This window comes from Rissa tridactyla, chromosome 16, assembly GCF_028500815.1.
Source record: "Rissa tridactyla isolate bRisTri1 chromosome 16, bRisTri1.patW.cur.20221130, whole genome shotgun sequence".
Lineage (NCBI taxonomy): Eukaryota > Metazoa > Chordata > Aves > Charadriiformes > Laridae > Rissa > Rissa tridactyla.
Genome location: NC_071481.1, coordinates 7,087,455 through 7,115,149, shown reverse-complemented (window position 1 = coordinate 7,115,149; position 27,695 = coordinate 7,087,455). Strand labels below are relative to the sequence as shown.

Here is a 27,695-nt window from a genome sequence, read left to right as displayed (position 1 = left end):
CTGAAGCTCAGATAATAATCACACCTCACTTTTCAGCAGCCCTTTCTTCCCGCTGGCGTGTCAGCCACGTTGTGTACACACACAATGAAATGCAAACCGCCTCCGGGTGGCACATCTCAATAGAGCCAGCTCAGCAACTTTTGTTACTGCCAGTTCAGCTCTCGGGTTTACTCTCCGGTTCCAGAAGCGGCAGCGAATTTGTCGTTCAGGAAGAGAACCGGAGACTGCAACCCTGCGCTCTGAAATAAACCACCAGTTTTGGGGTCACATTGGTAAAGAAGGGAAGAAACTCAAATGCTACTATTGCTTTCCAAAAATCCTCAGTTCTGCATACTGCCTCCAAACCCGTGCCCTCCTCTTCCAGATGGTGGCAAAGAGTGATTAATTACCGGGCTCTCAAGCTAGGCCAGGGTATCATTCAAAACACAGTCATCTCTGCCAGGCTGGCAGGCTCCTCTGGTCAGAGTTACTCCCACAAGCCTTAATTCAGAGTGCCGGGTACATCCCGCGTGACAGAGGGCATTCAGCCTGGCAGAAAATGTTTTATCTGTTTTCCACAGTTTTCTGAAAGCTTACGGCAAAGACCTGACGCGGAATATGGCTGGACCCAGCAAAGGCCAGCAGCAGAGCAGCTTCCCGCAGCGAGAACCATGAGAACATGAAAACAAACCTTGAAAGAGGCTGTGGCTGAATTAAGTTAAATTAGAAATAAAATTCTTCCGCTTGGGTTCTTAGGAAACAGCGTTTTCCAAAAGTGGGGACAGTGAGCACGTCCACTAATTCAGAACCTGGAATTTAAATGGCTTTATTAAAAAACGTGAATTTGGCATCTGTGGCAAGTCCTCCCTTGCACTATAGGTATACACTGAGCATTAGCGGTCCTGGCTTCCAGCAGAGGAGAAGTTAACGCAAATATATCTTGAGGAAAAACTTTATAGAGCTGAATTTATTTTGAAAATACTGTCAATGTCATTTGCATTATTCCTCTTTAATGTTTCTATTTCTGCTCTGAAAAACTGATGGAATAAAGATTGGAGCATGATTCAGCTGAAGCTAATAGGCTTTGCTTCTAAATCATCCCTTCGCACGATTACAATTCTTGTGAATAGAGTCACTCTCTCAATTCTCATTTTTCCTTCTCGTTTAAAAACTAGCTTGACCGGGTGAAAGTTCTTTAATTACAATGACATTTCTTGAGCAAGACTGTCATTTTTACATGAAATCATCTCTCAGCCCACAACTTATCGATCAAATCATTCTCACCTCTGGGGCGGTCATTGAGGGACGTTACCCTCAGACACCACTCGGGCAATTTCACGCCAACGCAATAACTTTTTCCATCCAACTTCGCTACGTTTTGTGGGAACATGTTAATGTTGACAATTCAGAGTAAACAGTTTTATTTGCTGGAGTCATCCACTGCTGATAAACTCTGCCGGCTTTACTCTCAATTTCCCTCCACCAATTCCTAGAGGACTGTATGATGGAGAGGAGTAAAATACGGAATAGAAGAAGAAAAGGGAGGAAGTAAACGGAGGAACTGCCTTTTGGAAAGCTGAAGCCCTGAGGGGGTGAGATGGAGCAGCTGTACATCAGCCATGACGGGCAGGACAAGGTTAGGAAGAGGGAGTTTTGTAAATGCTGAATTAATGAGAGCCCTTGGAAGAGTTTCAAGGGAAAGGTGCCTTCACAAACCTCCGTCTGCTCCCAGGTAACTGCTGCTTGCATGATTTTTTCAGCTGTTTGCAGAGCTGCTGTTGACTATTTTTTTTGCCAGTGCTCTCACTGACAACTGCCAGAAGTGGAATCGGTTCTTTTCTTTAGCTGTTCAGTTGGTGTCTGAACACTCAAGAGTCTTTCCAGCTCTATCGAAGTTGTAAAACATGCCACTCACTTTTAAGGTGGCTATAATCAAATACTTATTTCTCGGTGCTAATCCAAGTGGAAATTATTTAAATTAGATGGTAGAAAGAATGTTTTAAAAGGCCCAGCATAAACTGGGCATATAATTATCGCTGGGAAATAATTTGAACGTAATCTCTTGGGCCTCAGGGGAAAAGAGATGCCCCAAAGTAAAGATTGGATTGATATATTGAACTGGACTGTTCCTAAAAATAGCTTGGGGGACCCAGATATCTGACATTATGAACTACAGCAGTCCACTAGTGACACAAAATACCTGCTACATTGATCAAGCCAGGATTATGGAGAATTTTTCAAGAGTCCAGATGAGAACATTGAGATGAGATTTGGTCCCATAATCAGGATGAGATGAAAGGACCTGCCTGCAGCAGAGGACAACTCCTCTGTAACACCAGAAGGGACCGATCACCCATCCTCTCCCCATCTTGCTCCAGGAATACACAAGATTTGACAGCTGAAACGTTCCCATCTTCGCAGCTTTCAAACCACCTTCTCACTCGACTCCATAAAACAAGCTCAATTTTGGTTAATTAAGGGAATTTTCACCCTCTTTGGGGCCAATGACCTGTTCTCATCTTCTTCATCCCTTAATCTCCTTTTTGAGTCGATGGTAATAATGTATCTGGGCAAGAAGTCTTGGGCATTTGGGAAATTTCAACCATCTCTCCTTAGCAATGCAAACTCCTACAAATCCATCCCACTGGGATCCGCAGTGAGTTTAAGACCTTTCCGTACCCTGCTGTCACTGGGGCAGAAGGCTGTGACAGGCTTCACGGTATTTCAGGTATATTCAGCTAATATCAGGAAGACGTGCTCTTGTAATTGCAAGATCTCAAACACATTAGCTGAAACCCCTACAGGAGAAAACCTCACGTACACGACGTGTCAGCTAAGCCAGTCTTCCCCTTGATTAATACTTTTAATTGGATGCTGCAACTGAATTTTCTTTCCATGTTAGCTGAAGAGGTTAGAAAGGAAGCTCAAAACCGAACACAACAATTATACAGAATTAGTGTTTGTGTTCCAACATAGGATGGGAAATAGAAAGCTAAATTCTCTATCGTTAATTCACCTTACTGTGCCTTCTGTAGCCGCTCTTGCAGAATCAAACATTATTAACACCACTTATGGAAAACTCCCACTGCTTTTTGCCGGCAGTTTTGCTCGAATAAGGTCTGTGTGATTGGGATAGCTGCTTGCAAAGTCAACAGCTACACACCTGTCAAGAGCGGAGTCTGCGATGTCTGGCTTTGCAACAACTGTCCTATTTTGAATGCAAGGGGCTGTAAAGGGTAAAGCGTAAGAAAAAATCTCTAAAAGGTGATAAGTGATGCAAATTGTTATGCTCCATGGGAGAAAGATGTAATGGTATCAAAACTTTGCTGGTTACTGAAATGGAATAGCAAATTTCCTATGTTGAATTGTATTAGCTGTAAACATAAACTACCTGTGAATCTTTCTAAAATGCGGGACTTGGTAAACTCAGCTTTTCTGAAGGAGAGGGGTGCAGGCGCAGGGATTCAGCTTTGCCCAGCGCAGTTGGGGTGTCTGAACACTGTACGCGCTCAAACAGATGTTGTGGGAACCCACCGTGCAACGACACACACGTGTCCCAGGCACAATGGAGGAAATGGGAAAATTATTTCTATAACTCTGCAGGAAGGCCACACTCTTATGGCACCACGCTGCTTCTGAGTGCCAGTGCGTATGTGAATTTTGGCACCAGACTTACAAAATAAAGGCTCAAGGAGTGCTATAAAATGGTTCTCTCTGCCTTTTAGAAGCAGCTTAAATATCCCCAGCCTTCCAAACAGTACATCAGGATCAAGCAGTACATCTGTGCTGAAGCGAGGAGGGACACCAGCCTTTGAGTTTTTGTCTGCCACAAAGCAAAAACAAACTGCGAGTTATTAATGGCTCCATTTGCACTTTTTTGGAAAAGTTTTTTCGGTTTCTTCCTCTGTTCTGAGATATTGACATTGCCAGCACCCTCTGCTTGGCTCCCAAAGGCAAAAATGTATTTAATATGTATTTAATGTATGATTCTCAGAGCTCCCAAGCCAATAGTAAGAAGGATCACAGAAAACTAAGCCACTGACGACTCCAGGGTTGCAGGGACATGCAAAGAGGAAAATCATCCCTGTGACCGTGCAGCCTGGCAGACAAATAGACTTGTTTCCCCAGAGACTTGCACGTCCCCCTGAAGTGAGAGAAGGTTCTCTAAGCTCCTTCAAGCCGCTGCTTGAAGTCGAGTTCTGCTCCTGGCTGTTGCTCTCCTGATCCTGTTAATGTCACCATGGGAGGTGGCACTGCTCATTTGAAACAAGTGAAACAAAGGTGTCATGAGACACAGGCAACCTTTTGCCTTTTGAACTCCCCGGGGCTCTTAATTAATCTATATTTCATAACCACAACTAATTGTTTGCTGCAAGTCTTGGGAATACAAGGGAAAAAAAAAACCCACAGTTTAATGCATTTTAGGAAAAAAGCCTGACTCACAGAAGTGCCAAATCAGTTGGATTTCACAAAATTCAGACTTTTCATCTGCTTCTGGTATTTATGTACGCCGCGTACCCGCCTGGCTGAAGGCCAGACTGCCTGGAATCTGTTTGCCTTCCCTCAGAATGGGAATAGTAGGCCCCTCTTCTGAGAGAGCTTTTGGAAAGAGAGATCAGTTATTCTTGAGTTTTAATCATTGTCATAAAGAGAGCTTTCCCATTACTCGGTTACAGCAGCAAAGAAACGAAAGGCTAAAAAGCTTATGAGGTATCTCAGAAGGAAAAAGCAAAGGTGTGCTGATGTGTGATACAGATTATTCTAAAAGGAAGCTCTGCTGTTTTGCCTTCCCTCGTGCGGAGATGCTGCAGGAGAAGAACGTGGCTGTGAAATGCATCAGCATGTTTTGTCTCTATGTGCCGTTGCAATGACTGCTCTAGAGATTAAAAAGTACCTTGTATCTTTAGGCTGTGAGCTGTACAGAGCACGGCTCTGGCACTCCAGGTGTTTGAATAAGGAGCGATTACTCTGTTGTCGTGTGGTGCCTTTCCAGGAGATTGTAAGCACCAGCAGCAGGTAGGCAGCTGCCATCCAGACAACGCGTTGATGAAGAATAAGAGAAGAAGAATTTATGCCATCGAAAGCACGGGAAAGGAAGAAGTTTTAGAGTTGATGCAAAAGTTAATCATAGTCTAAAGATCTTTAAGACAATTTTTGCATTGGACTAACAAGAGAACAGTACTGACTTCCGCAATAATTGTCACGATCCATCCATGCTCTCCACTAGACTTCCAGCCAGGCATTCCTGCTGTCCCCGGGCTTGCAAGTTCATCCCTGGGTTCTGCTGCGGTGAAACTGCCCAGAGAATCTTCAGCACCCTTCCTGACTTCTGAGCCTCTGTGAAAACGCTCTGCCTACGTTCTCACTCTGAGCATTTCTGCAATATTCAAATGTTAATGCAAAATGTAATCTACAATATCCCATTTGAACAAACAGCAATCAATCTAATACACTACAGCTCAATTACTTCCTTGGTCTCTGTAACAGGTGCTGTCAAATAAATCTACTGAATAAATCAGTCCCATTGTAACCATTAGGAAAGCTTTTATAACTGCATTTGCTGAGTGGGAGGACCTTTTTCTCTCAGTTTTTTTACTGACAGTCAGATAAAAAACATACTAATCAAGAGAGACATGCAATAAATGCCTTGGAGGTGAACTCCTGTTTATACTGAGGTCTCTTAGTCCTCCGCTCATTTGAGGATCCTGATACTACCACAGCAAAGAGAACCAAGCCCTTTGGATCCAGTCCAGTTTTCATCATGGACGGACTGGGAGATGCCTAAAATACGCGAGGCTGCCTGCATAATATTTGCACACTGAGCACCTTTGCATCATCCATGCTTTATTCTTCTATCACAGCTTGTCCTTCCTTATTTCTGGCAGGACACTCACAGGGACTTCCAGCAAGGGCATCATCAGGGATGGAGCCGGTCCCCATTATAGAAAATATCTCTATATTTTTGTTATGCTACTGCACTATATTTGCAGCAAAATCCATCTTTTCCTTCCTGCCACTTTAAAAAATATTGCCCCTGAATATTTCCTTCCCCATTCTTGCTCCTTTTACTTTTAAAATGTTCATCAGAATGCACTGTATTTCTTCTCATAAAGCTCCATGGTCTGGAAAATGGATCAAGAGAATGACACCTACTTAATAGAGGTCTTTCCCCCTGCGGGGGTTGCTCTTTTTTCCCCCCAATGCTTTGCAGTAAGATTACGCAAGTGAAAGTGTCATCTCCTTCTGAAACGCAACCAGTGCTGGGATTGTCTGCTGGCATCAGGCAGCACGGATAGAGATGCACAACTATAGAAGATTAGCAGATAGCAGCTCTGCAACCATTATTCATTCAGCTGAAATGTAAATACTGCTCCTCTGGGGAAAAAACGGAGAGGCTGCTGCGAGCCAGGCAGGATAAAGTCTGCAGGACTCCAGGGGGTTTCACAGTTCAGGAAGCAGAAGGTCAACAGAAAGAGGGTCTCTGAAGAGAAATCAAACAGAGGAGAGTAACACAGACTGAACTAACAGGAAAAGCCACCGCAGTGCCACCACTGCTTAACATCTTTGGCCATTTTTCTTTTCATGCCCGCAACAGATGTCACTGCTCACAAGCAGCTAACGGTAACTCTGGGGACAGTGAAAAAATGGATGTGGGAGCATGTGGCAAGGCTAACCAAGGCAACCCAGTAAGATGGAAAGATACAAGAAGAACTACAGTACCGGACTATGTTTAGAAGCCTCTATTATGGCACTTCCTTCTGGGAAGCCTATATTTTCTTCTGCAAAGTCTCTATTTTATCTGCACAGCATTAAGCCCTGTGCTTTCTGGCAAGGGCTGTACATAGCTCAGTTATAATGAATGAAATGAGCTGGTAACAGTTGGGTATTTATAGGCTCAGTGAGCTGGTGCTCCAAAAAATCTGAAAGCACTTAAAAGTGCCTTTGGCTCTAGCGCAACGCTGACAATCCCTACTGGGTTGTGGGGACGCTCGGGAGGAGTCACGGCACAAACAGTGACCATGGAAGTATCCTGAGCTGTGTGTGCTGAGCATCTTCCAGTCCAGTGTGCAGAGAGTGAAAAATGAGTTAAAACATTAAGATAAGGAAAAACAAGATTGCATGGTCCAAGATTACTGTGAATATGAATACACGAGCTAAGTTCCACATGATTTTCTGTGGAAGAGCTCACTCATGAGTAAAAGCAAGGCAATGAGATCATTAGTTTGCTTAAGGTAATTGAGTTGAATATTGTGAGATGTATAATACAGTAGCTTATCATTAATGCCACCAGATCGCTTTGAGGAAACTAAATGTCTACCAGACATACATGTGAATCTCTTCCTGCTTCCTGGAGACCTACACTCCAATAACGCAGGAGCCCAGGTGTGGACCTAGCAAACCAGCCACCGATATCACAGAGTTTCTGTAATTACACACTAGTTCCTGCACCGTGGCGTCAATGCAGCCCCGGCGACCAAGGTGCAGGGCCTGTGACCTTGCCCCTCCATGAACCTGAATAGTGTAGAAGGCTCCACCAAGATAAGATTGTGGGTTGCACCTGCTCCGCAGTCGTGTTTTTGAGCTCCAGTTTTCCCAGCTGATCATACCTACCTGTTGATCCAGAACTTGCAAAACAGCAAGGTCTTTCTTGGAGAATAATGGCATTTTCTGTCTCCAGTATGAGATACTTCAGAAGCAAAAATCCCCAAACATATCCAACAAGAAAGAGAGGCAAATTCTCATTATTTTGCTCATTACTGAGTCCTGGCTGGGACAACAAAATCTATCCTGAAGTCTGAGATGGGAGTTATCTCAAAGAACGGAAAGAGGGACAATGTACATAGAGGTGCTCTCTTCATCTTCCATCTTCCCCTAATTAATGAGTGTGAGGTTACAGTGCTGCAAGCAAAGGACAGATGGAAAAACTGAGCATATAAGAAGTACTACTTACTACAGATGAAAGGTCCATGTTTACCATCCTCCTGTCATCCAAGTCGACTGGCTGGAGCCCTGCAACGTTGATCTGGACAGACGAGGTTCTGTATACAAACCCCAGCAGCCAGTCCCCCCTAGGAGCAGAGCAGAAGAAGAGTGTGAATAAATCCTGTTGCCAAACCAATCAATATGTGACTACTCAGACCACAAGGAGAGTAGAAGGGCTGGGAAGCACAGGGATGTCTGGACCAAGACCCGCTGCAGCTTTGTCTGATGTAGGAATCGGAGCAGTTGCCAAATTCAGGGCAGGCTCCTGGGACACAGTAGTGTAAATCTGAATATAATCCTGATTCACAGGTGTAGTTTCATTTTATGCAGTGGGTTTAAGAATCTGCCCCTTCTATTTATTTCTGCATTTTCTTAGAGATTGCAGTACATTCACATATTTAATCTTTTTAATGTACTAATAGGTAGAAGTTCTCCAGCCTGTAGACAGCTGTAAACGTGATGAGGCCTACAATACCAGTGTTGCTGACATAAATACCGCCTGTGAAGCTCCTTGGAGTGCTCCTGATTTATAGGTACTGTATAAATACATGGTTTCAATGACAAAACTAGGAAGAGTTTGTTCCCACTCTAAAGTATTGCCATAAGTCACTGTGACAGTTTCAGGGTAGACTACAGCACGATGAGAGAAGGCGATGTGTCCTTTGGAAATACATAATCTCTTCTCCGGCGCTGAGCAACAGCATAAAACCCAGGCACCTAAATGCCACTACACTCTATAGAGTAGATTTAAGTGGGATGCAAGTGGTATTTGCACTCAGGCATGGGTTCTTTCAAAAGCTGAGCAAGTCTAACTAATTTGGGAAAGGTTTCCCAGTAGGAATTTGTAACCCTGCTGTGAAATCAGACGGGACAGCTCTGACAGCTGGCTTTCACTCTCCATGTCCTTTCAGACTTCAAAGCCAAAGGAGACAAGCTACAGCGGACTGAAGCTCAACAAATTGGGCCCAGATCTGATCTTGCAGGAGTTTTATTCAATGTAATTCATCTGACCTAAATAGAGCTACTCCTAATGTGACAGAACGAGGCCACAATTTGTATAAGCGAGACCAGAGAAAACAGAATCAGGTGGGGTCTTACCACAAAATGTTTGTATAATCCTTCTCTCATATCTAATATCCTCACGTAAATTCTCAATATCTCTGAGTTACCCCCTCTACTGCCCCTCATTGCCAACTGAGTAACCCTCAAATTCAGCATCTGAGGGCAAAGTAGAGAACCAGCGTAGTGGAATATTTCCTGACAGTCTCCGCACCTGCTTCTTCCTATTTGTGAGCAACAAGCTACAATTTCTACATCATTATTCATTTAACATTCAAGACATGGGCTTGCTAAAGCAGAGACTAACCAAATTACTGCAGACACAGAGGTACAAACACACATACTATTTCATTCCAACAGCACATGCAGGCTTTGAAACTATAACAAGATCAGAGTGTGGGTTTTTTTATATTATAGGAAAGGAATACACTGAGCTTTTTGCAGTGAAATGGGTTTTTGTGTAACACAGGGAGGAATGGTATTTGCCAGGGCAAATTCAGTTATATGCAACAATTGCTATCATTTATGGCTTCTTGGTGGAACACAGAAGCACTCCCAAGGAGGCAGAAATTGGTTTTTCTTTATGTCACATGAAGAAATACTCTAACTGGTGTGCACATCCAGCATCCATCAAAACTCCTGCGATCCAAAAAGGAGAAAAGCAACAATTTTCAGCCTAACTGACAGATGGGATTAATAACTTGTTGTTTTAATCTTGAATGCTTTTAATTCTTTTATTTAGTTCTTCTTTGTAAATTAACATACTATGTTAGATGCAAGGTAATAGAAAACTTCCTCATCTCGTATGTATTATGTAGGCATACATACGTATCTGTGTATGGGAAGTACCAACCGCATTTTCAACTGTCCTTGACCTGGGGGCTCATGGCTTTGTAAGCTGTCTTGACTTGCAGTTACATGTTCTTTGCTAATCTTCTTCCCTAGTTATTTCTCAATTTATTTTGCCATGCTCTTAGTCTTTCTTGCTTCATTCCTTCGTTTTAATTTCCTCTCTTCCAATTGCGCTGGTAAGCAGTGTTCTTTTCACAATTATCTTCCAATACACAGTCATTAGATTTGATACTGTCACTTGAATTCTTAATAGCTTTTATAAGATTGCTTCAGCTGTTTTGTGCCTCTGAATCTCCCTCTTCTCACCCAGCAGCTCCCACAACTCTGCATAGCGGTTGTCTGTGCAGTTTTGAAAGGCTGATATTTGGTTTCTCTCTATTCTTTCACATCCTTAGGAAATCTGCTACAGCTATTCTAGCTATACTTCCTTTGTAAGTAAAACACCTTGTTCACGTGGACTATCTTGACCAGAAACTGAGTCTACATATAAAAAAAATCTTCAATTTGCTTTAGCTCCTTCCCTTCCATTGCAATTTTCACATCTTGTTCCCTATAAGCAGCCCCTAGTGAATTGTATCTCAAAGCTTTGATAGATTTTAATTCAAGTTCTTTAACTGTCAGTGAACTTAACGCCTGTATTTATAGTCCTTTACATAAAGCTGACATTTAAAAGGGCCTTAAAATGTGTCACATTATGCACACAAACACACTGACCCAGCCGTAAGCTGCCAGGGTGATGTAACACAGCCACTGTATGAACAGGACTCAGCACCTCAGGCTTCCAGTGTAACTGCGCATCGCAAACAGCCGAGAGCTGGAGACAGAGGAGCCTTCCACTGCCTCCTGAAGACTGTCATCTCCAATTAATCCAAGGGAGAGACCTCCGGAGGGAAGAGGCTCTGGCACTGCTGTCTCTGGCACTACTGCATCAACGTACCTACCAGCTGAACAAATATTCACTTACACAATGTTTAAAAGGGATAAATGTACAAAAACATTCCAAAGTGACATGCGGATAATGAAGCAGGGGACTGAGCGCGTACAGACCTGCAATAGCCGTTTATGATCCTGCCCGAAACCACTTTTGTGATAGCTTTCCAGTACTTGGCTTCTCCTTCCACTGGAGCTCCCAGTAAGACCACATCTTCAATGATCCCTTGTGAGTCTATTAAGATGAAAGCAGAAAAGCTCAGATTTAGAAGATGCATCAGAAAATATAAAAAAGAGGGAGAAGTGGCCTGACCTCTGTCCAGAAAGATGCAGTTCAAGCAGCAAATCAGTGGAAAGTTCTTTCCACAGACGCATTGATCTGGGTTTGTAGAACTGAACTATTACGCTTTGAAACAAGCGGAAGGGACTGGTGTTCCACATAGTGAGCAAATGTTGTCATATATTAAGCACAATAACCAGTCCTTAGAGGTGAGTTCATAAAAAACATGACCTGTGCACGCAATAGGAACCCTCCAGATTCTTAATATTGATTGGGAACTAGCAACAGTAAAGGCATTTGCCAACACAAAGTGATAATCTATCAAACTGGTTTCATTTTCTTGAAGGGTACTTTAACCTGAATGCCCAGGGCACAATTTGCTGAAAAGGAATGTTGACTTTTAAGTGCAATAAATCTTCCTCTCTTATCAGACAGCTGCAGCTGGGAAATTTCAGTAGAAATAATGATTGAATGAGAAATATCGGGCAGCTCTGCTACTTTCCTAAACTCTCAAACAATATATTAATATATGTTCATAAACCTTCTTTATAAAGAGAGATCAAGTACCTCATGCCACAGTAGTTAAATGAAATTCACAGCAGCGCACGTCTTGGGAGACTCATGGACATAGAATGCCAAATCCTTACTCTCCACCTGCAGGAGACCGGCATTCGCAAGACGTGAGCTAAACCATTCTCGGGCTGGCATTTGCAGTTTGTAAAATAATACGCTGAAGTTTGTGTGGAAGTGAAAGTGAGAATGACTGCATACCACATCGAGTTATGACGGAGAGGTGCTGCCTGGCTAGACTTTTTAAATGTAAATCAATCGGTTTCCTTTCCCTAATAGCAGTAAAAGACTCGGAGCTGCCTGCAGCGCCTGCATCTTTCTCTGCGGTGTAAATCCCAGCGCCTGACAACAATCCAAAAGAGCTCTTGTGGTACTATTTCTTATTGCAAAGCAAATTTTGCACCAATCAAGAGAACAGCAAAGAGCAATTCAATTTGGTTAGTGTAATCTGTGAGCAATAAAGTCCTGTTCCCATAATCATGGGCAATGAAAAAGAAACCCAGAGCCTTGCGAACGGGGAGCTCGTTCCAACCAAGGTACTAAATTCCCTGGCCACAGTGTGAGCCAACTGAATAAACAAACAGCTAATTCATCAGGATCCCGAACATTTGGGCAAGGTATTGAGAGCTTTTGTTTCTCCAGTCCTTTGTACAGCTTATTTCTTGCTCAGAACAAAAATGTTCAGCCCTGCCTGAAAAATAGTCATTTTCTTCAGATGCTGACAGAGGGGAATGGAAACCTGAGAACAGACCACTGGCCTATGTAGCTGCTGACGCTCCAGATAAATTAAATGTATTTCACTGTTCGCAAATCTTTTATATGATGAAGAATAATAAAGTCTGCACAGCAGGAAAATAAAAAAAAAAATAATAATTTCATTAGTTTACATTAGTTTACAGTTCTTATTTACTAAAATGCATGGGAATTGTGATGAAGAAATCAGACCAATGATCTTCCCATGTAGTAACGTGTCTCCGACGGGTCATTACTACATCTTCTGCTATAATGTCATTTTCTGGAAACCTACTAAGCTTTGGCTTCCAAAGTCATTTGTGATGAAGTATCCCACAGGTTATTTAATTGCTTTGCAGAAGAGTATTTTCTTGTAACAGAATTTGAGTTTCTGCCATGGTGTTTCACTGGATAATCCATGATTAGTTATTTGTCCTCAGAAACGCCACGGGCATGTGGATACAAAAGGCCTGCATGACTAGGCCTTGTATTTCTTTTGTGTGAGACATCCAAGTCCAAACCCAAATCAGTCTCAGATGTCCCAGGTCCCAGCTCCATTCCTTCTGTGGCTTGTGCTGGAACGCGCATGTGAGGAACGCCTTGGCAATCTGTGCTAAACATGCTGCTTTTCATCTCGCAAACAGCTCAGCTTTCATAATTTAATTAAGGAACTGAAAAATTAGTGTACAGTGGGGAGCTGCTACGATACATAATTACGATGTTTAGATTTCTTTAGAATGGCAGCCAACCTTAAAGACCCCTAATGATTTCCTTTCACGTATTACTTAGCTACGGTCCCATGTTATTCCAGCGAGAGACTGCAGACCATTAAATAAAAGCCTGAAAATATCTCAGCCCCTGGCATTCCTAGGACACAAAAAGAGTAGATCTAGGGCCAGATTAGGATCTGGGTTCTGGCTTCAGTGTAACTCCATTAGAATCATTCTGGATTTGATTAGATTTATTTTGAGAACAGAATTCCTGCATTTGAGGACTTCCATATTATAGCAGAAGTGAAGTTCTGGTACACAGCTGTCAACAGAAAAAATGCTGACCTTCTCCACCCTCACTTGACTCTATTCCCACCTTCTTGGACTTTATGGAACGTTTGCCTTTATAAAGCTCCTTATTTATCAGCGACTCTCTGTCAGGCTAAACAGTTAATGAAATAAATTAGCTTACATGGGGGGAAGGCAGGCTGCACGCACACACTCTCTACTGACTCAACTCCAAGATGCAATTTACATCAACTGATCATAATGATTTTATTCTTTTTCTAAATTAAAAATAGAATCTATTAATAAACAGAACCACAACGGGTAATAAACTGACAGATGGTTTTATACTTGACTTTGGGGAAAAATTACCATGAAAATAGCAGATGACAGTGGCATTTCAGTGACTTAAATGGAAGGGAGGACTCAGGGAATCAGATACAATAGCTACAGAGAGCTTCCAATAAAGGCAAAGCATCCTCTGCCAAGATCATAGTGGCGCGTGGGCAGCTCACAGACTGATCTAGCAGTCGAATGTCACAAAATGTCAAGTTGTTGTTTACAGACTGGAGACCAAACTGACACACTGGAGCACCTCGACTGAAGACAGCGGATTTAATCCACTGAACTGATTGGAACAACAGAAGAATGCATCCAAGGATGCTCCAAATGCATTTCAAAACCACTTTTTTTAAGGTTTCTGTCCTATCCTAAAAGACTCAAGCTCTGTTCCAGAAGAACTCGTCCTCTTGGAAGAAAAACTTCTCTACCAGCAGTAAGGAAAATAAAGGAGAAAAAGGTTAGAAGGTGAACTTTACCTTTTTCTTGAGCCATCTCCTGCAGGCAGAAGTAAATGACTCTTGCACCCAGACTGAAGCCAATCAGTGTGACAGGTCGCTTGCCCTAAGGAAGAAGGAAAGGAGAAAATGCCATCAAATACTGTTCTAGACCTAGAAAGAGAGACTGGCCACAGGATCCCCGAGACCCTGATTTGCAAAGCATTTATGCTTGTGCGTGATCTATTAAGCATTTGAGCAATTTGGTTGATTTCAAAGGGATTATGTATCCTCAAAGTTCAATATTGAGAATTCTGCATATCTGAATATTCTCTATTTTTTGATACTCAGAAAATCAATTGAAAGAATCTAATGATCAGAAGTTACAACAAAACAGATGTTTCAGACAGAAACAAAACAGACGCTGTCATTGTTTTTGACATTTCCAAATGAAAGCCTAATGCAAGGAGCAAAATTTTCCTAGAAATGTTTCAATAAACAGAAGAAGAAGCTGTAATACAAAAATACTGACCACTTCTGGACTTAAGACTGAATGGCAGCAGCACTGTGTGGCTGTTACAAAAAACGATGTGGGGTAAGCTTTTATTTTGAGTAGCCTAATAAGATTTTCTATAAGATCAAAGGGAGCCTAATCTCAACAACAATGAAAAGTGGTCTTTGCATTAACCAGGGAGCAGGTGTGCGATGGGCTCCCTAGACATCACGCTAACCAGTTTGAGATGCTCGAGCACATTGGAATGTGTGTTACAATAGCGAATGCTTAAAAGGCAGTAACAAATGCCCCTGAGCAAAACAAAGGGCTTGTATGAAATAAAGTTTATTGCCTTTCCTGGGATTGTATTTTTATGAGAAATCAAGTTTGTTTCTCTACTCTGTTGTTTCACATTGTTATTTATGGCTCTGGGCCATTGGGCTCCTCTATAACAGATACGGGACTAGCCTGTGAGATGAACACGTGGGCAGCAGAAATCAGCCTCCCTCCATGCCAGGGGCAGCCCAGCAAATAATGGCAGGCTTTTAGGGGCAGAAGAGTCTTTAGCAAGCCTTTTTAGGGAGGCTTAATAACTTCTGTCACTTCTTTCAGGTACCAGCCCATTCCACTTCTCTGCAGGCAAAACCGGGGTGCATCTACTGCTGCGCAGTCTTCTCTTGCGTTGTTTTGCTAGTGCCTCTTAATTATCAGTGAATGTTTTTAACACTCAGTATTCTCTGTTCTCAAATTTCCACTAGGTGAGTTGGCCTGACTGTGACATGGTCAAGCCACTAGTCATTTATGACCCGGATCTCTTCTTCTCCCATTTAGAAAAGCTTTAGGTTAAATGGAACAAATCTTAACAGGAATTCTCTGATTCACTGGGGACTTCCTATTTTTCCTCAATGAACCAGACACATGCTGGTCACCTTCATGCATAATTTTTTTAATTTTTCAGTTTATTATTCATTTTCTTCTCCCTGGAAAGATCCCACTTGATAGTGAACTAGCATAGCTATAAAACTTAACCTCCGTGGGGCAAATCCCTTCCACACATTATTCCCGGGTAATTTCCAGCCGATTACCTGCCGTCGACTGAGCAGGATATGTGCTAGGTGTTTGCCTACTTCAGCAGACCGATGGAGACACACTCCCCAGGGGTTGTCAATGACACTGGCAACAGTCAAGAGGGAAGCTGGCCAAGTCAAGGCCGTCACAATACCTGCAACGCACAAAGCAAACAGCACGGCATAGTCACAAATCTGGGCTGCTCTTAGGAAACATCAAAAGCAAGACGGTTCACTGAAGTTAAAAGCTAAACCTAGGACCTTTTGTCATTTCCAGTTCTTCTTTCTCAAGAGCTGATCTGAGAAATGTTTTGCTAGACTGAAGATAAGAAAGAATCTGATGTTCTGATATGGAGGCAAACAGACGCTATACATGAATGTAACCTGCATGTTTGAAAGTTCATGTAAAGAAGTAAAACGCAGTGTAATGACACAGAGAAATAAACGCAGTCATGTGTGAAGGAAGGTGTTTCCAGCTGTAATTTTAAAAGAATGAGTCAATGACAAAGAGGCACAGCAATCCAGGAAAGCAAATCTAAGTTACAGGTGTGGCAGAGAAGGTTCTCAGGCCAGTTCTGCAGGGCGGTGCCAAGGGAGATGCCTTCTCAGAAATCTTCCTTGTTTAGGAAAGCTCCTTTAAACAGACACCAACAGCGAAACTGCACAAAAGCCACTCAAGCAGATCTGAGACGATTTTGCTTCTTACCTGACAAGACAGTGAATTTTAGGGCTTCTTGAGCCATCATGTTCACAAACCCATTCAGCAGGGAATCTAAGGCGTTGCCAAGCTCCATCAAGTACTTGGATTCCCAGGCCAGACAGTACTGCTCACTCGACTGCAACATGCTGCTCCACGGTGCGGTGAAGCTCCCTGAGAAAGGTTGCAAAGATGGAATTCATGTCCAGAGAAAACACAACAACTTGTCTTGGCAAGATGAGTCCAACAAAGAATCAGAAAAGAAGCTGCACTGGAACGTACTGATACACTGTGATAATCAGGAATCATTTAAAAATACCGTTAGATTTAGACTCCGTGTTTCACGATAAATTTGGGGTTTGTAAATAATGCCACAGTTTTAGCCGCCTTGGCAAAGAGTCTTCAGTGTGGACAGGCTCAGACTTCATGACCCACTCAACTGCCTCAGAGACTGCCAAGACAGATGGAAATTAACACTAATTATGTTAGGTATTAAGGACATTCCTCTTATCATCAGACATCAGGCCAAGCTCTGCAGCTCCACCTTCTCATCAGACCAAAGGAGGCCTGTCCTGAGAAAGACGAAGTGCTGAATGGCTGCGCAGACTAACTTCAGTGGGACCAGAGAAATGGAAAATATGTTAGATCTTGTCAAAAAATCTATCACAGAGCATCTTCCCAGCACTTCAGTCAGGTGGGCAAGGACTGCATTAATGGTTCTGTCTGAAAACAAGGAATCTGCATTTCCAGGTCCAGACTGAGATTATTTTTACTTTGCCATCTAGCCTAGTTAGCCACTTCAGTTTAATTTTTTCCCTCCAGATGCTAATCAAAAGCAGTGCCCAGATGTTTGAGAGATAATGGAAAATTTACACTCTGCAAGCCTAATTTTTGGCTGAAAGAACAAATTTCAAGCCATACTCTCTCTCCTGTTTGCTGTGTAGCTTGTACTAAGTGGCCAGGAGGGGCCTGGCGACGCTATTAATGGCAGATGAACTCAGAAGGGCAGAGCAGAATTTTCATTTTAATTAACTAAAACCCTTCCCACACTGCTCCTTCCCCAACCAGTGCAGGGCAGGCTGAGGCAGCTGCTGACCAAAGTGGCACGAGAGAGCCCCATGCCAGATCACACCCCAATATACTGTCAGAGTTGTGATTGTACAGATGGGCAGCTAGTGGAAGCTCAAAAATCAGAAGGTAACAAATTCCATAAAAATCCTGTCCTCAGTCCCTCTGTTTTAAGGAGTCATGAAAGTGTGCAAATAGATAGACATAGCCGTAAGGAGGAAAACAGATGACAATTCTAGTTTTGCTTTTTCAAACATTATAGCAGATTGCTAGTTATGGAAGAAGAATGCGTGTCATTTATAACTCCCTTTTAAGGGCAAACAGACACAAAAAGGTTCCTGAAGGGACACACTTGTCTTTGTAAGAGTGCCTGGGAGCCCTCCAACCCCACGGATTTGGACCCGTTGGCAAGCAGACAATGAGAAAAGCCAAAGCACCGTACTGCAAAGTGAAAATAACCTTACTCTGACAGCAAGCTGCAACCTAACAAGCAACAGGACAGAGACATCCTTCTGCATTAATGATATCCAGTATTAATTATGATGCTTCTGAATAAATTGGCAGCTGTTCAGTCAGGTTGCTGAACACATCAGCAGACAGTTGACATATTTTATATGACAAGCTATACTGTAAACTAAAACACTACAGACCTTTCAAGGTTGCTGCCTCTAAGTTCACCTCCTGAGTGCTGTGCTTAACAGGATTTACTTGACAGAACTTTCTTGCCAATAAACCTCATTAGTTGGCAGATACTGAGAACAAAAGAAGACACTATTTTCTGTTAATTGCTGGAAGATAAACATAAGGTCTCAGAGATAGGTGAGACACTTTGTACTACTGCTGGAAATCATCCACCCCAAACAGACCTTTCCTAGCAAAACCAGACAGCATTTATTAACAGAAACAATCTGCTATGATTACTATTAATCCTACTGTCACTATTAGCAATTTACTGCCCTCTCTCTTTCCTCTGTTTTGATTGAGATTGCAGATTGGGTTACAAAATCTCATGCTGAGAGTCGATCTGTTTTAGTCACCGGGCCGTGCAAGTGTGGGGAAGACCCAGTGCTACGAGAGCACAACCACTGCCTGGAGTGGAACAGAGACGTGGCTCTCCAGGCTCCTCTCCGTTTCCTCATCTTGTTCTTACCATATTTGCCAGTGCACAGCCATCCAGTAATTGCTATGGTGATATGAAGCTGCTTGCCTTCAGTAAGTGGGAGGAATTCAAACTCTTCTATGGCTCCCACACGCTTCTTCATCTTGTATCCTACACACAGCAAGGCAGAAACACGAGTTTCAGAAATCGCACAGCAAGGACAGACTCTGCTAACAGTGGAAGTTCATAAGAAATTACTTGGGTAATTTGTATAGGGTTTTTTTCCTTTCCAAAACCCTCAGCAAGTCCATGCATTAATCCATGTATTACTTAAAGCTTGGTATGGAGCCAACATGATCCTTCTGAGCTCGTGTGATCTGAGGGAATCCCAGCAGAAGGCTTTTTTGCTGCAGACCAGACATCAGCTCTAACAGCCGCAGCTCTCCATGGCAGCATCTTTCTAATCCAAAGCAGTAAGCTTTCATTTCCTTCGTTAGCTGCATACCAAACTTGGTCATCAGGGACTGCACAGTATCATAATCAGCATTGAAATAAAAATTTCACAGTTGTAAGATTACACCTCAAATGCCTTCCCTTGCTCTGCAGAGCTGAGTTAAGTCATTAGCTCTGCATTTGCGGACCTGATCCTGTCCCTCAGTAGCTGAGAAATGTGCAGTCACTCTCTTACCAGTAAGACCAGCTCCAGCTGCTCCGAAAAGCGATGCCATGACAGCAATTCCAGCAGTGGAACCTAAAGCAGCTGCTCCAGCACTTCCAATGATAGTAGCAGCTCCCGCAGCAACCAGAGGGGCAGCAAGACCCCCCGTCAAGCCTGAAGATGCAACAAGTGAGATCACCAGTCTGTTATCACTTACAAAAACCAGGCAGTCATTTCCCTGGGCTGTGCGAGTACTGCTAATGCTGCTGAAAGAGTACAAAATGATGGTCTTTCTTGCATCACCAATAAAGGGGCTTTCTGAGACCCTCCCCAGGCCCTGAATCTCTGCACAGATTCTTTGACCACTAAAAATTAAGAATAATTTAAAAGTCAAAGGAAGAATGTGTGGTAGACGGGGGTGAGCTATGCCCTATTTGCTTAGGAAACCTTGATCTAGTCTCACGCTATTCTGAATTTAGAGGTGAAGATCTGATCCTCTTATAACACAGAACCCAGAGCAGAAGAGGAGAAAACATTTTTAAGGGTGACAGCTTCAGTTCGATATTTCCTCCAGCCACACTGGAATAACTTTTCCAGGTACTTCTTTCAGTTTTATTTTCATGTGGCTGAAACTTGTCTTGGATTTGAGGTTTCTTTTGTTGGGTTTTATCTTTTGCTTGGGGTGGTTTTTTGGTATCTGAAGTGACGTACTACCTACAGCCTGGCAAAGAAAAGCAGTGAACACTTTAGAATTAGAGGTTGGGCTAAAAGGTATGATGGCTTCTGTTGCTGAATGTGTAATTCAGACAGCCGCTCCTCTGCCCCTAGTGCCATGCCTGCAATTGAGGAGCAAGTCTCCCAAATGCCTAGGGCAGCCTCACCGATCACTGTTCCGCCCCCAACAGTTGCCAGACCGATCAGCAGGTATCTCTTCAGCTTTCTTCTTCTTTCTTTCTTTTTTCTTGATACTTCTGCAGTTCTGGGGGGGGGTGGAAAGAAGCACAGAAACTGATGAAAAAGCTTGACAGATAACAGTGCTGCATCAGAATGTGCTTTTATTCTCCTCAGTTTAATTTCTCTACGGGGAACAGTAAAAAGTAACATGCAGGTGCGGACTGTGACAACACACTCAGATTTATGAGCATGGACATAAACCCACAGATTTAAATGGAAACGATTTGATTGCTGACAAAAGCCAACAGATGTTACTTACTTGGAAACCCTTCCTAATAGGGCTGAAGCTTGTAAAAAAAAAAAAAGAAACAAAAAGTCAAAAGTATTTCAATAACTTTATACTGCCTATGTGTCCTAAAAAAACACAAGAAAGCTAAGTGGAAACAGGAAAAAGTGTTTGAAACAAAAGGCAACAGGGGTACTTTGTGCTAACAAAGAGATGGAATTAAACTATTTTCCAACAGCAGTGTTTATATTGAGCCGTCTTCTAATTGCACGTCATGATATAATAATATAATATGTATTTAACACAGTCATTAGTTCATTTGTCTGTGTGCATTTAAGTTACATGTCAACAAGCTTATCAGAAAAAGGTGAATAAACCTAAAAGGGACAAATATAACTTATTAGGCACTACTTTTGGGTTCTCTCTGCTGTCTTTGGTTTCTCTCTGACAAGAAATACTTCCTACTTCAGAGGAAAGTGCGAGAAACAGAAGATACTGGAATAAATTGTTTACAGAGGAAGGTTCCTTCTAGCCTGCTTACGCAGCAGTTAATCTGGGCCTTGAAACATGAGAATTTATCTTGCTTCCAAACTTGGATATTTTCCCTCTTAATCCTAGCCTAATTGTGGATTTTCATTATCCATATAATTGCCTAATCCTTCCTGGAATCCCCTAAGTGCACTGTAATTTTGATAAAGACAATTTTAGATGAGTCCCAAACAATATGCAGCTTTGTAAAACACAGCAGGAGGAGAATGAAGCACAGTGGGCGAAATCCCTGCGTCGCTGAAGCCAATGGCAGAACTCCCACTGACTTGCATGGCACGGAGGCTTTGTCTCCACAGAGATCCTCAGAAAAAACATCGTGTATTACCTTCTGCAGCTGCAAACATAACTGGTGGCAGAGAACAACAGTGCAGCCTGCCACGGCTACCTCTTCAGCAAGTGCTGTACGACCAGGTTCACTTTCTACAACACCATGGTTGAAGCGGTATTCGGATGGGCCCTAGTTTGTGCCTGCAGTCACCAATCTGAATGAGATTGCTTGGCATTGGAAAAAATTGCTCCTGGCGTTCTTTAAACAAGTGCTGCAGTGTAACTGTTAATACTTAAGTGGGCAATATCTAGCAATTTCTGTTCTACATAGCGGTTCATCAGCTTTTATAGTCAATGTACTGTTGTCTCAGGCTGAAAATAATGATGCAGAGAGAGCTGAAATATGGCTAACCTGGCTTTAGTTGCAATAATGAGCAATTTGACTTATGTGGGTAGAAAGATAGTTTGCAGGTAAAGCCTGCCTGAAGATGCAGTAAGTAAAACTACTGTCATGAGAACTTTTACCTGTCATTGCTTTCCTTCCGTAGCTGCTAGCAACTGCTTTTGACAGTTGCTTTCCTAATAGCTTCTGCATTACAATTATCACTTGATTACCAGACTGCTTTTTATCCACTACGGTAATTAACTGCCTCTTCTGGAACTTCTCTGCCCTCAGTGATCTTGGATGTGCAGCTTCTTGCCTGAACCACAAATTATGTTCGGAGGGATTTTATAGGTGGAATGACAGATCATTTTCCAGTGATGAAAAGTGGCAGAAGTACGTGTTAGCAAGCAACTGACATCATGTTTTCCAGTTTCTTACAGAACTATGTACAAAAGAGAGATTCACACCTGCAAGTCAGAACATGTTTGGTGCTAGTAATATGGATTTAAGTGTTCGGAGCATTGTTCTGCAGATGACTGTACATTTAACCTTGCAGGTTCTGGGCCACAGGCCAACAAAATCCACAGCAGCAAAGGCAGGAGCAAAACCTTCTGTGAACAAATATCAGGAAAAAAAGCCTACACAGAAGCTGCCAAACCCCTGTTTGGTTGTTACTCTTCCAAAACCTCTTGCAGTGGATGGTCAAAGCTGGAAGCATCCTAAGCAGATGTTAACGTATTCCCTGCCCCAAAAGTCTGTGAAGTCCAAGTGGTGACAGGTTTATACTCTGCTTCCTTCCCCTAACTTTAAAACAAACAAAGGGCCACCAGTTCCCCACAAATCTCAGCCTTGTGCCACAAGCAACAGTGAAACAGTCCCCATTAATACCAACCATTGCTCCTGCATGCCAAATGGTGTCCTCTTTAGCAGTCCATGATCTTTGAGATTATTTTGACTTTCCCTTTTTACAGTGCGCTATAAAGTTAAGCTTTGTTTAAATAAAGCTATAACAGAAAGATTCCCGTCACAAGCTGGGCCCCACAGTAACGTCTGAACTGTACTGTGTCAGGGACGTTGATTAAAGCCTTTATTAGCACTCAGGTTAATCTCATAACCTGTTTGCTGAGTTGACAGATAAAAACATTAAACGGTCCCTTGAAAGTCCACTATGGACATGTTTACTGCCTTACATATTGCTAAACCTTCACACAATTCCTGCCTGATAACTGGAATATAAAAATAGTACATTTCTTATAGATACCAACATTTTGGCTGTTTCACATCTCAGGCCTGGTGATTAAGAGAATTAATCTTATATTAATAATGCATAATTAGGAGTCAGGTCCGTAAGTATCTAAAGATGCAGACCGTTGCCCTCAGAGATCTACCTTCAGTAGGAGTTAGACAGCTGTCTCTTAAAGAGGATACGGAGAAGGACAGATCCACAGAAAATCAGCAGCTGAGGATCTAATCCTGAAATTTATAGGAACTTCAAGTTCTATCTGAAGAATATTGGGCCAAGAGATGAGAGACGCAAGATCTTTGTGATGTATTTAAGCATAATCTACAGTCTAGGAGGGGCAACTGGAACAAGGAAATGAGGCAGTTCAATGCGGAGTGGCCTTTACCAGCTTGCAAGGTTGGGTCTCAACTCCGATTTTAAGAGTGCTGATCTTTCCTGCTTAGTGCAGCCAAAGTGCTGTGAGGGCTCTGCAACCCTAATCAAGCCATAAATGATTATGCTAAGAGCCACGGGGAGAATGATCAGACTGGACTTAGGCACAAGTAATTACTGCTAAGCTTTCAAGTACTGGCAGTGTTTTTTCATCCCATAGTCAACCCAAATGTTCTTACTCTGACTCTTCTTCTTTTTGTTCCTTCAGGCTCTCAAGCAGAGATTCCTCCAGGACTTCCAGCTCCTCCAAGGGGATTCTCAGCAGCCAGATGATGTGGCAGATCAACACCCTCGCTCGAGCATCGTAATACCCTTAAACAGAGGGAAGCCCAGGAAATCAATCAGTTTTCATCGCACTAGATTAAATAGCGAGCGGTGAGCCCAGCTGTGATAGAGGACCACGTCACACACAAGCATAGCTCCTTCCCTCCAGCCCTCTTCATCTTCCATTTACTTGAAGACAACTCCTACTATCTAGAGAAGAGTGCGATAAATGGAAAATCCTTCTTCCCTGCGAATAGAGTCACTACACCAGGTAATTGCCCCTACGACAGAAAAAGAATCTCAAATCCTTCGGTCTTCATCCTCTGTGATAGAGGCCTTTTGGCTCTGGATAGGCTGCATCTTTCTTCTCAACAGAGAAATGCTGCATCTTTCTTCTCAACAGAGAAATGCTGCAGCAAGTCCTAATTGGAAATCTCAAATATATATATATACGGGTAACACCACACAGTACACCTCAACTATGCACCAATGCAAGATACGGTATTTTCTAAAAATGCACCTCTATGCTAAAGCTTTATATTCAGTTCATCTTGTTGGCAGCAGGAGGGATTCTGGAGTTTAAGACTACACACCAGCTCACCTAGCAGCATTGCTGACAATTTCTTGCATTGATACCTCACTGCTGGAGATGCAGGAGCGGACAGTGCACTCGGACAACACACGATAGGAGAAATAATTATTCCTGAGCTTATAAGCAGGTGTTCTTAAAGAAAAGACATTTTAAATGTAATAGAGTTAAAATTATTTGTGCCCACTCTTGCTTTTTTAACGTGTTTCTCTCAGTAGCACCTGCTGCTTCCTGATGGTAGGCTTTTGTAAAGGGTTCTTGGTGCGCTCTGGGATGAAAAATGCAATTGCTTTTCTAGGGGCGGGTGAAGATACCAGCAAGACCCAACTACATACTCTGATACCCGCTGCACGTAGATCAAATATGGCATTTGGCAATCTAGTAAGTTTATTTATTTATTACCATCATTACCAAGATACCAGACTACTTCGGTAGGCTTTAATGACGCCACTTTTAAGGTTTGTGCCTAGTTGAGAAATAAGGATAGTATTTATCTTCACTTCATCCCCAATATGTGTCACGTCTTGCAAGCCCCAGCAGGTGTTTTAACCAGCAGCCTTCTTGCTTCCTGTCTGCTAATACACAACTTAGCTTTTTACTTAGCCAGCTTGGCAGAAAGTCAGCGAGGCCTGAAAATATATTTCTTTTAAATTCCAGCTTAGCAAAATAAGGAGTTTTGCAATAACTGACTTGTCAATTTTCCATTAAAAATAAAGCAAGCACAAAAATGGTACTTTGTTCTGCAGTGAAACAGGCTAATCAGCCACCAGTGAGTTCTTTCCTGTGAGAACGTGTTAAAACACAGAGATTTAAAAAATGCAAGTAGTGATATAAAATAGGCTTCTTTTAGAAATGAACATTTTGCTAAGTAGGCAGTCTTTATTTCATTAATTTTATCAGGCTAATCCATGTTAAGGACTGTAAACCAGAAAATTGTTTTATGCCAAATATAATATATGAGTAAAATCACATTTATTTATAATAGACTTCACAGAACACTCTGGAATTTACTCCCTGAATATTTTTTTTTCCTTTTTAGGCAACAAGTGATCTGCAGAAAATTTGCTAGGCTGAGATTTTCATAGCAGCTTCACTGCCTTCCTGAAGGAAGAGTTGCCTCCTCCCCTGAAACACTGCAGAAAAAACACCCCAGTATTTCACTTACGACCTTTTCTACCATCACATATAATTGTATGCCCATATACGACGTGAAGGTAAGGAGGTGAACAGCTGTTCAATTTTTAATAGGTATTATTAATCATTCCTAATACAATAGTTGCCTTTCCTGTAGTGGATGCAGGGAAGGAGTGTACTGCTTTTGCTATAAAGGAAGCTAAGATAGAATAGGATGGTACCTTGAGCTTTTTGAGCATTTTAAAGTATCAGATGGTAACTCATCTACATTATTCTTACAAAGAACAAATGTTAGGTAAACTTACCATCTCTAAGAGAGAAGGCTAGAAGGTCCTAAAAAGAGAAAAAAAAGAATATTCAAGTTAAAACTGATGATGTATGCCTGGAGGTATCAAAATGGAGGCATGAAAAACCGTTGGATGATGATTTAATTACTGCAGCATGTCAGTTCATAAAGATGGGAAACCAGCAAGCTACAACTCAGCAAGACAGCACAGAGCAAAGCCAGATGCTTCCAGGACAAAATTCTCCATATGCAGGTACAAATGGCTGGAGAGAAGTAGATAATGCTTGGTATATGCTGAAGTATCCCTTATTTTTTGTTATTAGTGATCCTGTTGACCTGAAAGCACCATGGTTACACCAGACTTCAAAGTTTGGAGAAACGGGGCTCTAGTCCTCCCACCACTCTAATGCCTTCTGCTTGCTAAAAAGTCATATATACTCATATTTTCAAAATAAGCAACAGGTTTGAATGCTACTCAAAATGGACCAGTGGCCCCTATTTTCTTTGGCATGCTGGGAATTCATAGCTCTAGGCGGTAAGGCTGAACTGGTATGAAGTTCTCTTGGATTAAGTGCTCAAAAATAGAAAACTCGGAATTTATGGACATCTGTCAAGCCTGGGGGACCTTGACTTCTGTGTTGGCTCTTCACCGTAAAAAAAAATGGAAAAACAGATCAATCCGATAGATGGTTTCTATGGGCAAATCCAAGAAAAAAAGAGGCCAGTGTTTTTACTACTGTGTTCTCTTTTATTGTCAGTGGATAAATTTTAAGTTCTTTACAACACTAAGCCCTAGCTCAGTCTAGCTACTTTCTTCTCCTGCACACAAATAAAGCACAGCTGAATTTTACAGGGAATCCTTCGGCCCTTTGGGAACACAAAAAATGCAGCCGAAGATGTAGGATGCTGCCAAAGAGTTTATGATTATTAGTCCCGTAAGCTCCTAAGCAAAATTTGTATCGTAAAAACGTCCCTAATCTTTTTCCTACTGCATGAGAAGCATAGAACGGAGAACAAGCCATCCTTAACCAACTCCTACTATAAGAGGGGCAAACTGTAGATATTATCCAGGCAAAAGTAAGTGCCTGGACTCTGAATATTCTTTTATCATGGGAAAAGTCTGCTATTTCACAAAGGAGAAGAGAGCTTTTGCATAAGACTGGGGAAGCCAAAGGAGTAGGGCAGCTGAACTCCCACCTATGGGTGCTTTTTCACAAGGTATAGCCCCAAAACCTTCGCTCCACTGCTGCCCAGTGTTTTCACACACCCCTCTATTGCTGAATATCTGGGTGGCTGTTCCCACCCACAGAGAAAGCCGCCTTCTTCTTGCCTGTCCTGCAGGTCCTAAGCAGATAAGCATTTCCTGAAGGTATCTGTTCGGCTGGGCTCTGCACAAAGCTGTCACCACTGCTCCTTCATCCTGGATCCCAATGGCCAGAGCACTCACACAAAAAGAGGAAGGTCCTGGTTTGCTATCTCCAGTGTGTGAATAACCCTTTTAATTTAAGTTAGTCACTGAATCAGAGCTCTTCTGTGCCCCCAATCACCACACTGCAAAAAAAAAGGGCTCCTTTTTAGCTTCAGCTACGATTAGTATTCTGTGCACGCACACACACTGCAGACTGCTCCCCAGGGTGGTTGGTGGGATGTGGGAATTGGAAACATTAATCCCCACAGGCAGAGGGAGGTACGTAACTCTGGTTTCCCAGAGCCCGAGTACTGTAACTACCCAAGTATTAGATATAGGGGCACCATCATCTCTCCCCTGGTTGCAGTTTTGTGAGGAAGGGTTGGCTTAGCAGTGTCAAAGCCCAGCAGAAGGTCCTGGGCTGGGAGTCTCAAGCAGAAAACTGACCAAGCAAAGAGCCTGAAGTCTAGAATAAGGTGAAGCTTGTGGCCTTGCTGCCATCATTTTCCATGGAAGCAGCCTCTTGAACGAGGTACTGGTTTGTGCAGAGCCCATTTGCAGGCAATAAATTCTCCCTGTGTGTTGCAAAGGGAGCTGCGGGTGTTGACTCAGGTCCTGTATGATATGTCCAATATCGTCTGTGGCACCTAATATCAAATAACCTCTTTTAAAAATCTGGCGTAGGCATTTACATACGTGCATTTCAAAAGCTGAGGGATG

The 27,695-nt window shown here is 42.5% G+C and overlaps 1 protein-coding gene and 1 long non-coding RNA gene across 6 annotated transcripts in view; one reads left to right on the top strand and one right to left on the bottom strand.

The window, feature by feature from the left end:
• Window positions 1-27,695, bottom strand: part of TMCO4 (transmembrane and coiled-coil domains 4) — a 40,957-nt gene that overhangs the window by 5,441 nt on the left and 7,821 nt on the right. For 3 of the 4 annotated variants that reach the window (XM_054222344.1, XM_054222342.1, XM_054222343.1), the window contains exons 4-13: window positions 25,587-25,614; window positions 23,474-23,606; window positions 20,120-20,217; window positions 19,269-19,412; window positions 18,632-18,751; window positions 16,423-16,587; window positions 15,735-15,871; window positions 14,199-14,283; window positions 10,921-11,038; window positions 7,931-8,048 (exon numbers count right to left, since the gene is read on the bottom strand). In XM_054222344.1, the coding sequence (XP_054078319.1) occupies window positions 7,931-8,048; window positions 10,921-11,038; window positions 14,199-14,283; window positions 15,735-15,871; window positions 16,423-16,587; window positions 18,632-18,751; window positions 19,269-19,412; window positions 20,120-20,217; window positions 23,474-23,606; window positions 25,587-25,614 (1,146 nt within the window). The remainder of the gene's footprint in view (window positions 1-7,930; window positions 8,049-10,920; window positions 11,039-14,198; window positions 14,284-15,734; window positions 15,872-16,422; window positions 16,588-18,631; window positions 18,752-19,268; window positions 19,413-20,119; window positions 20,218-23,473; window positions 23,607-25,586; window positions 25,615-27,695) is intronic. The other variant, XM_054222345.1, reaches the window with a different exon arrangement.
• Window positions 1-27,695, top strand: part of LOC128918298 (uncharacterized) — a 33,660-nt gene that overhangs the window by 4,685 nt on the left and 1,280 nt on the right. The window contains exons 2-6 of one of the 2 annotated variants that reach the window (XR_008469491.1): window positions 8,385-8,495; window positions 8,874-9,048; window positions 23,503-23,829; window positions 24,446-24,528; window positions 25,187-25,361. This is a non-coding gene — a long non-coding RNA (uncharacterized LOC128918298). The remainder of the gene's footprint in view (window positions 1-8,384; window positions 8,496-8,873; window positions 9,049-23,502; window positions 23,830-24,445; window positions 24,529-25,186; window positions 25,362-27,695) is intronic. The other variant, XR_008469492.1, reaches the window with a different exon arrangement.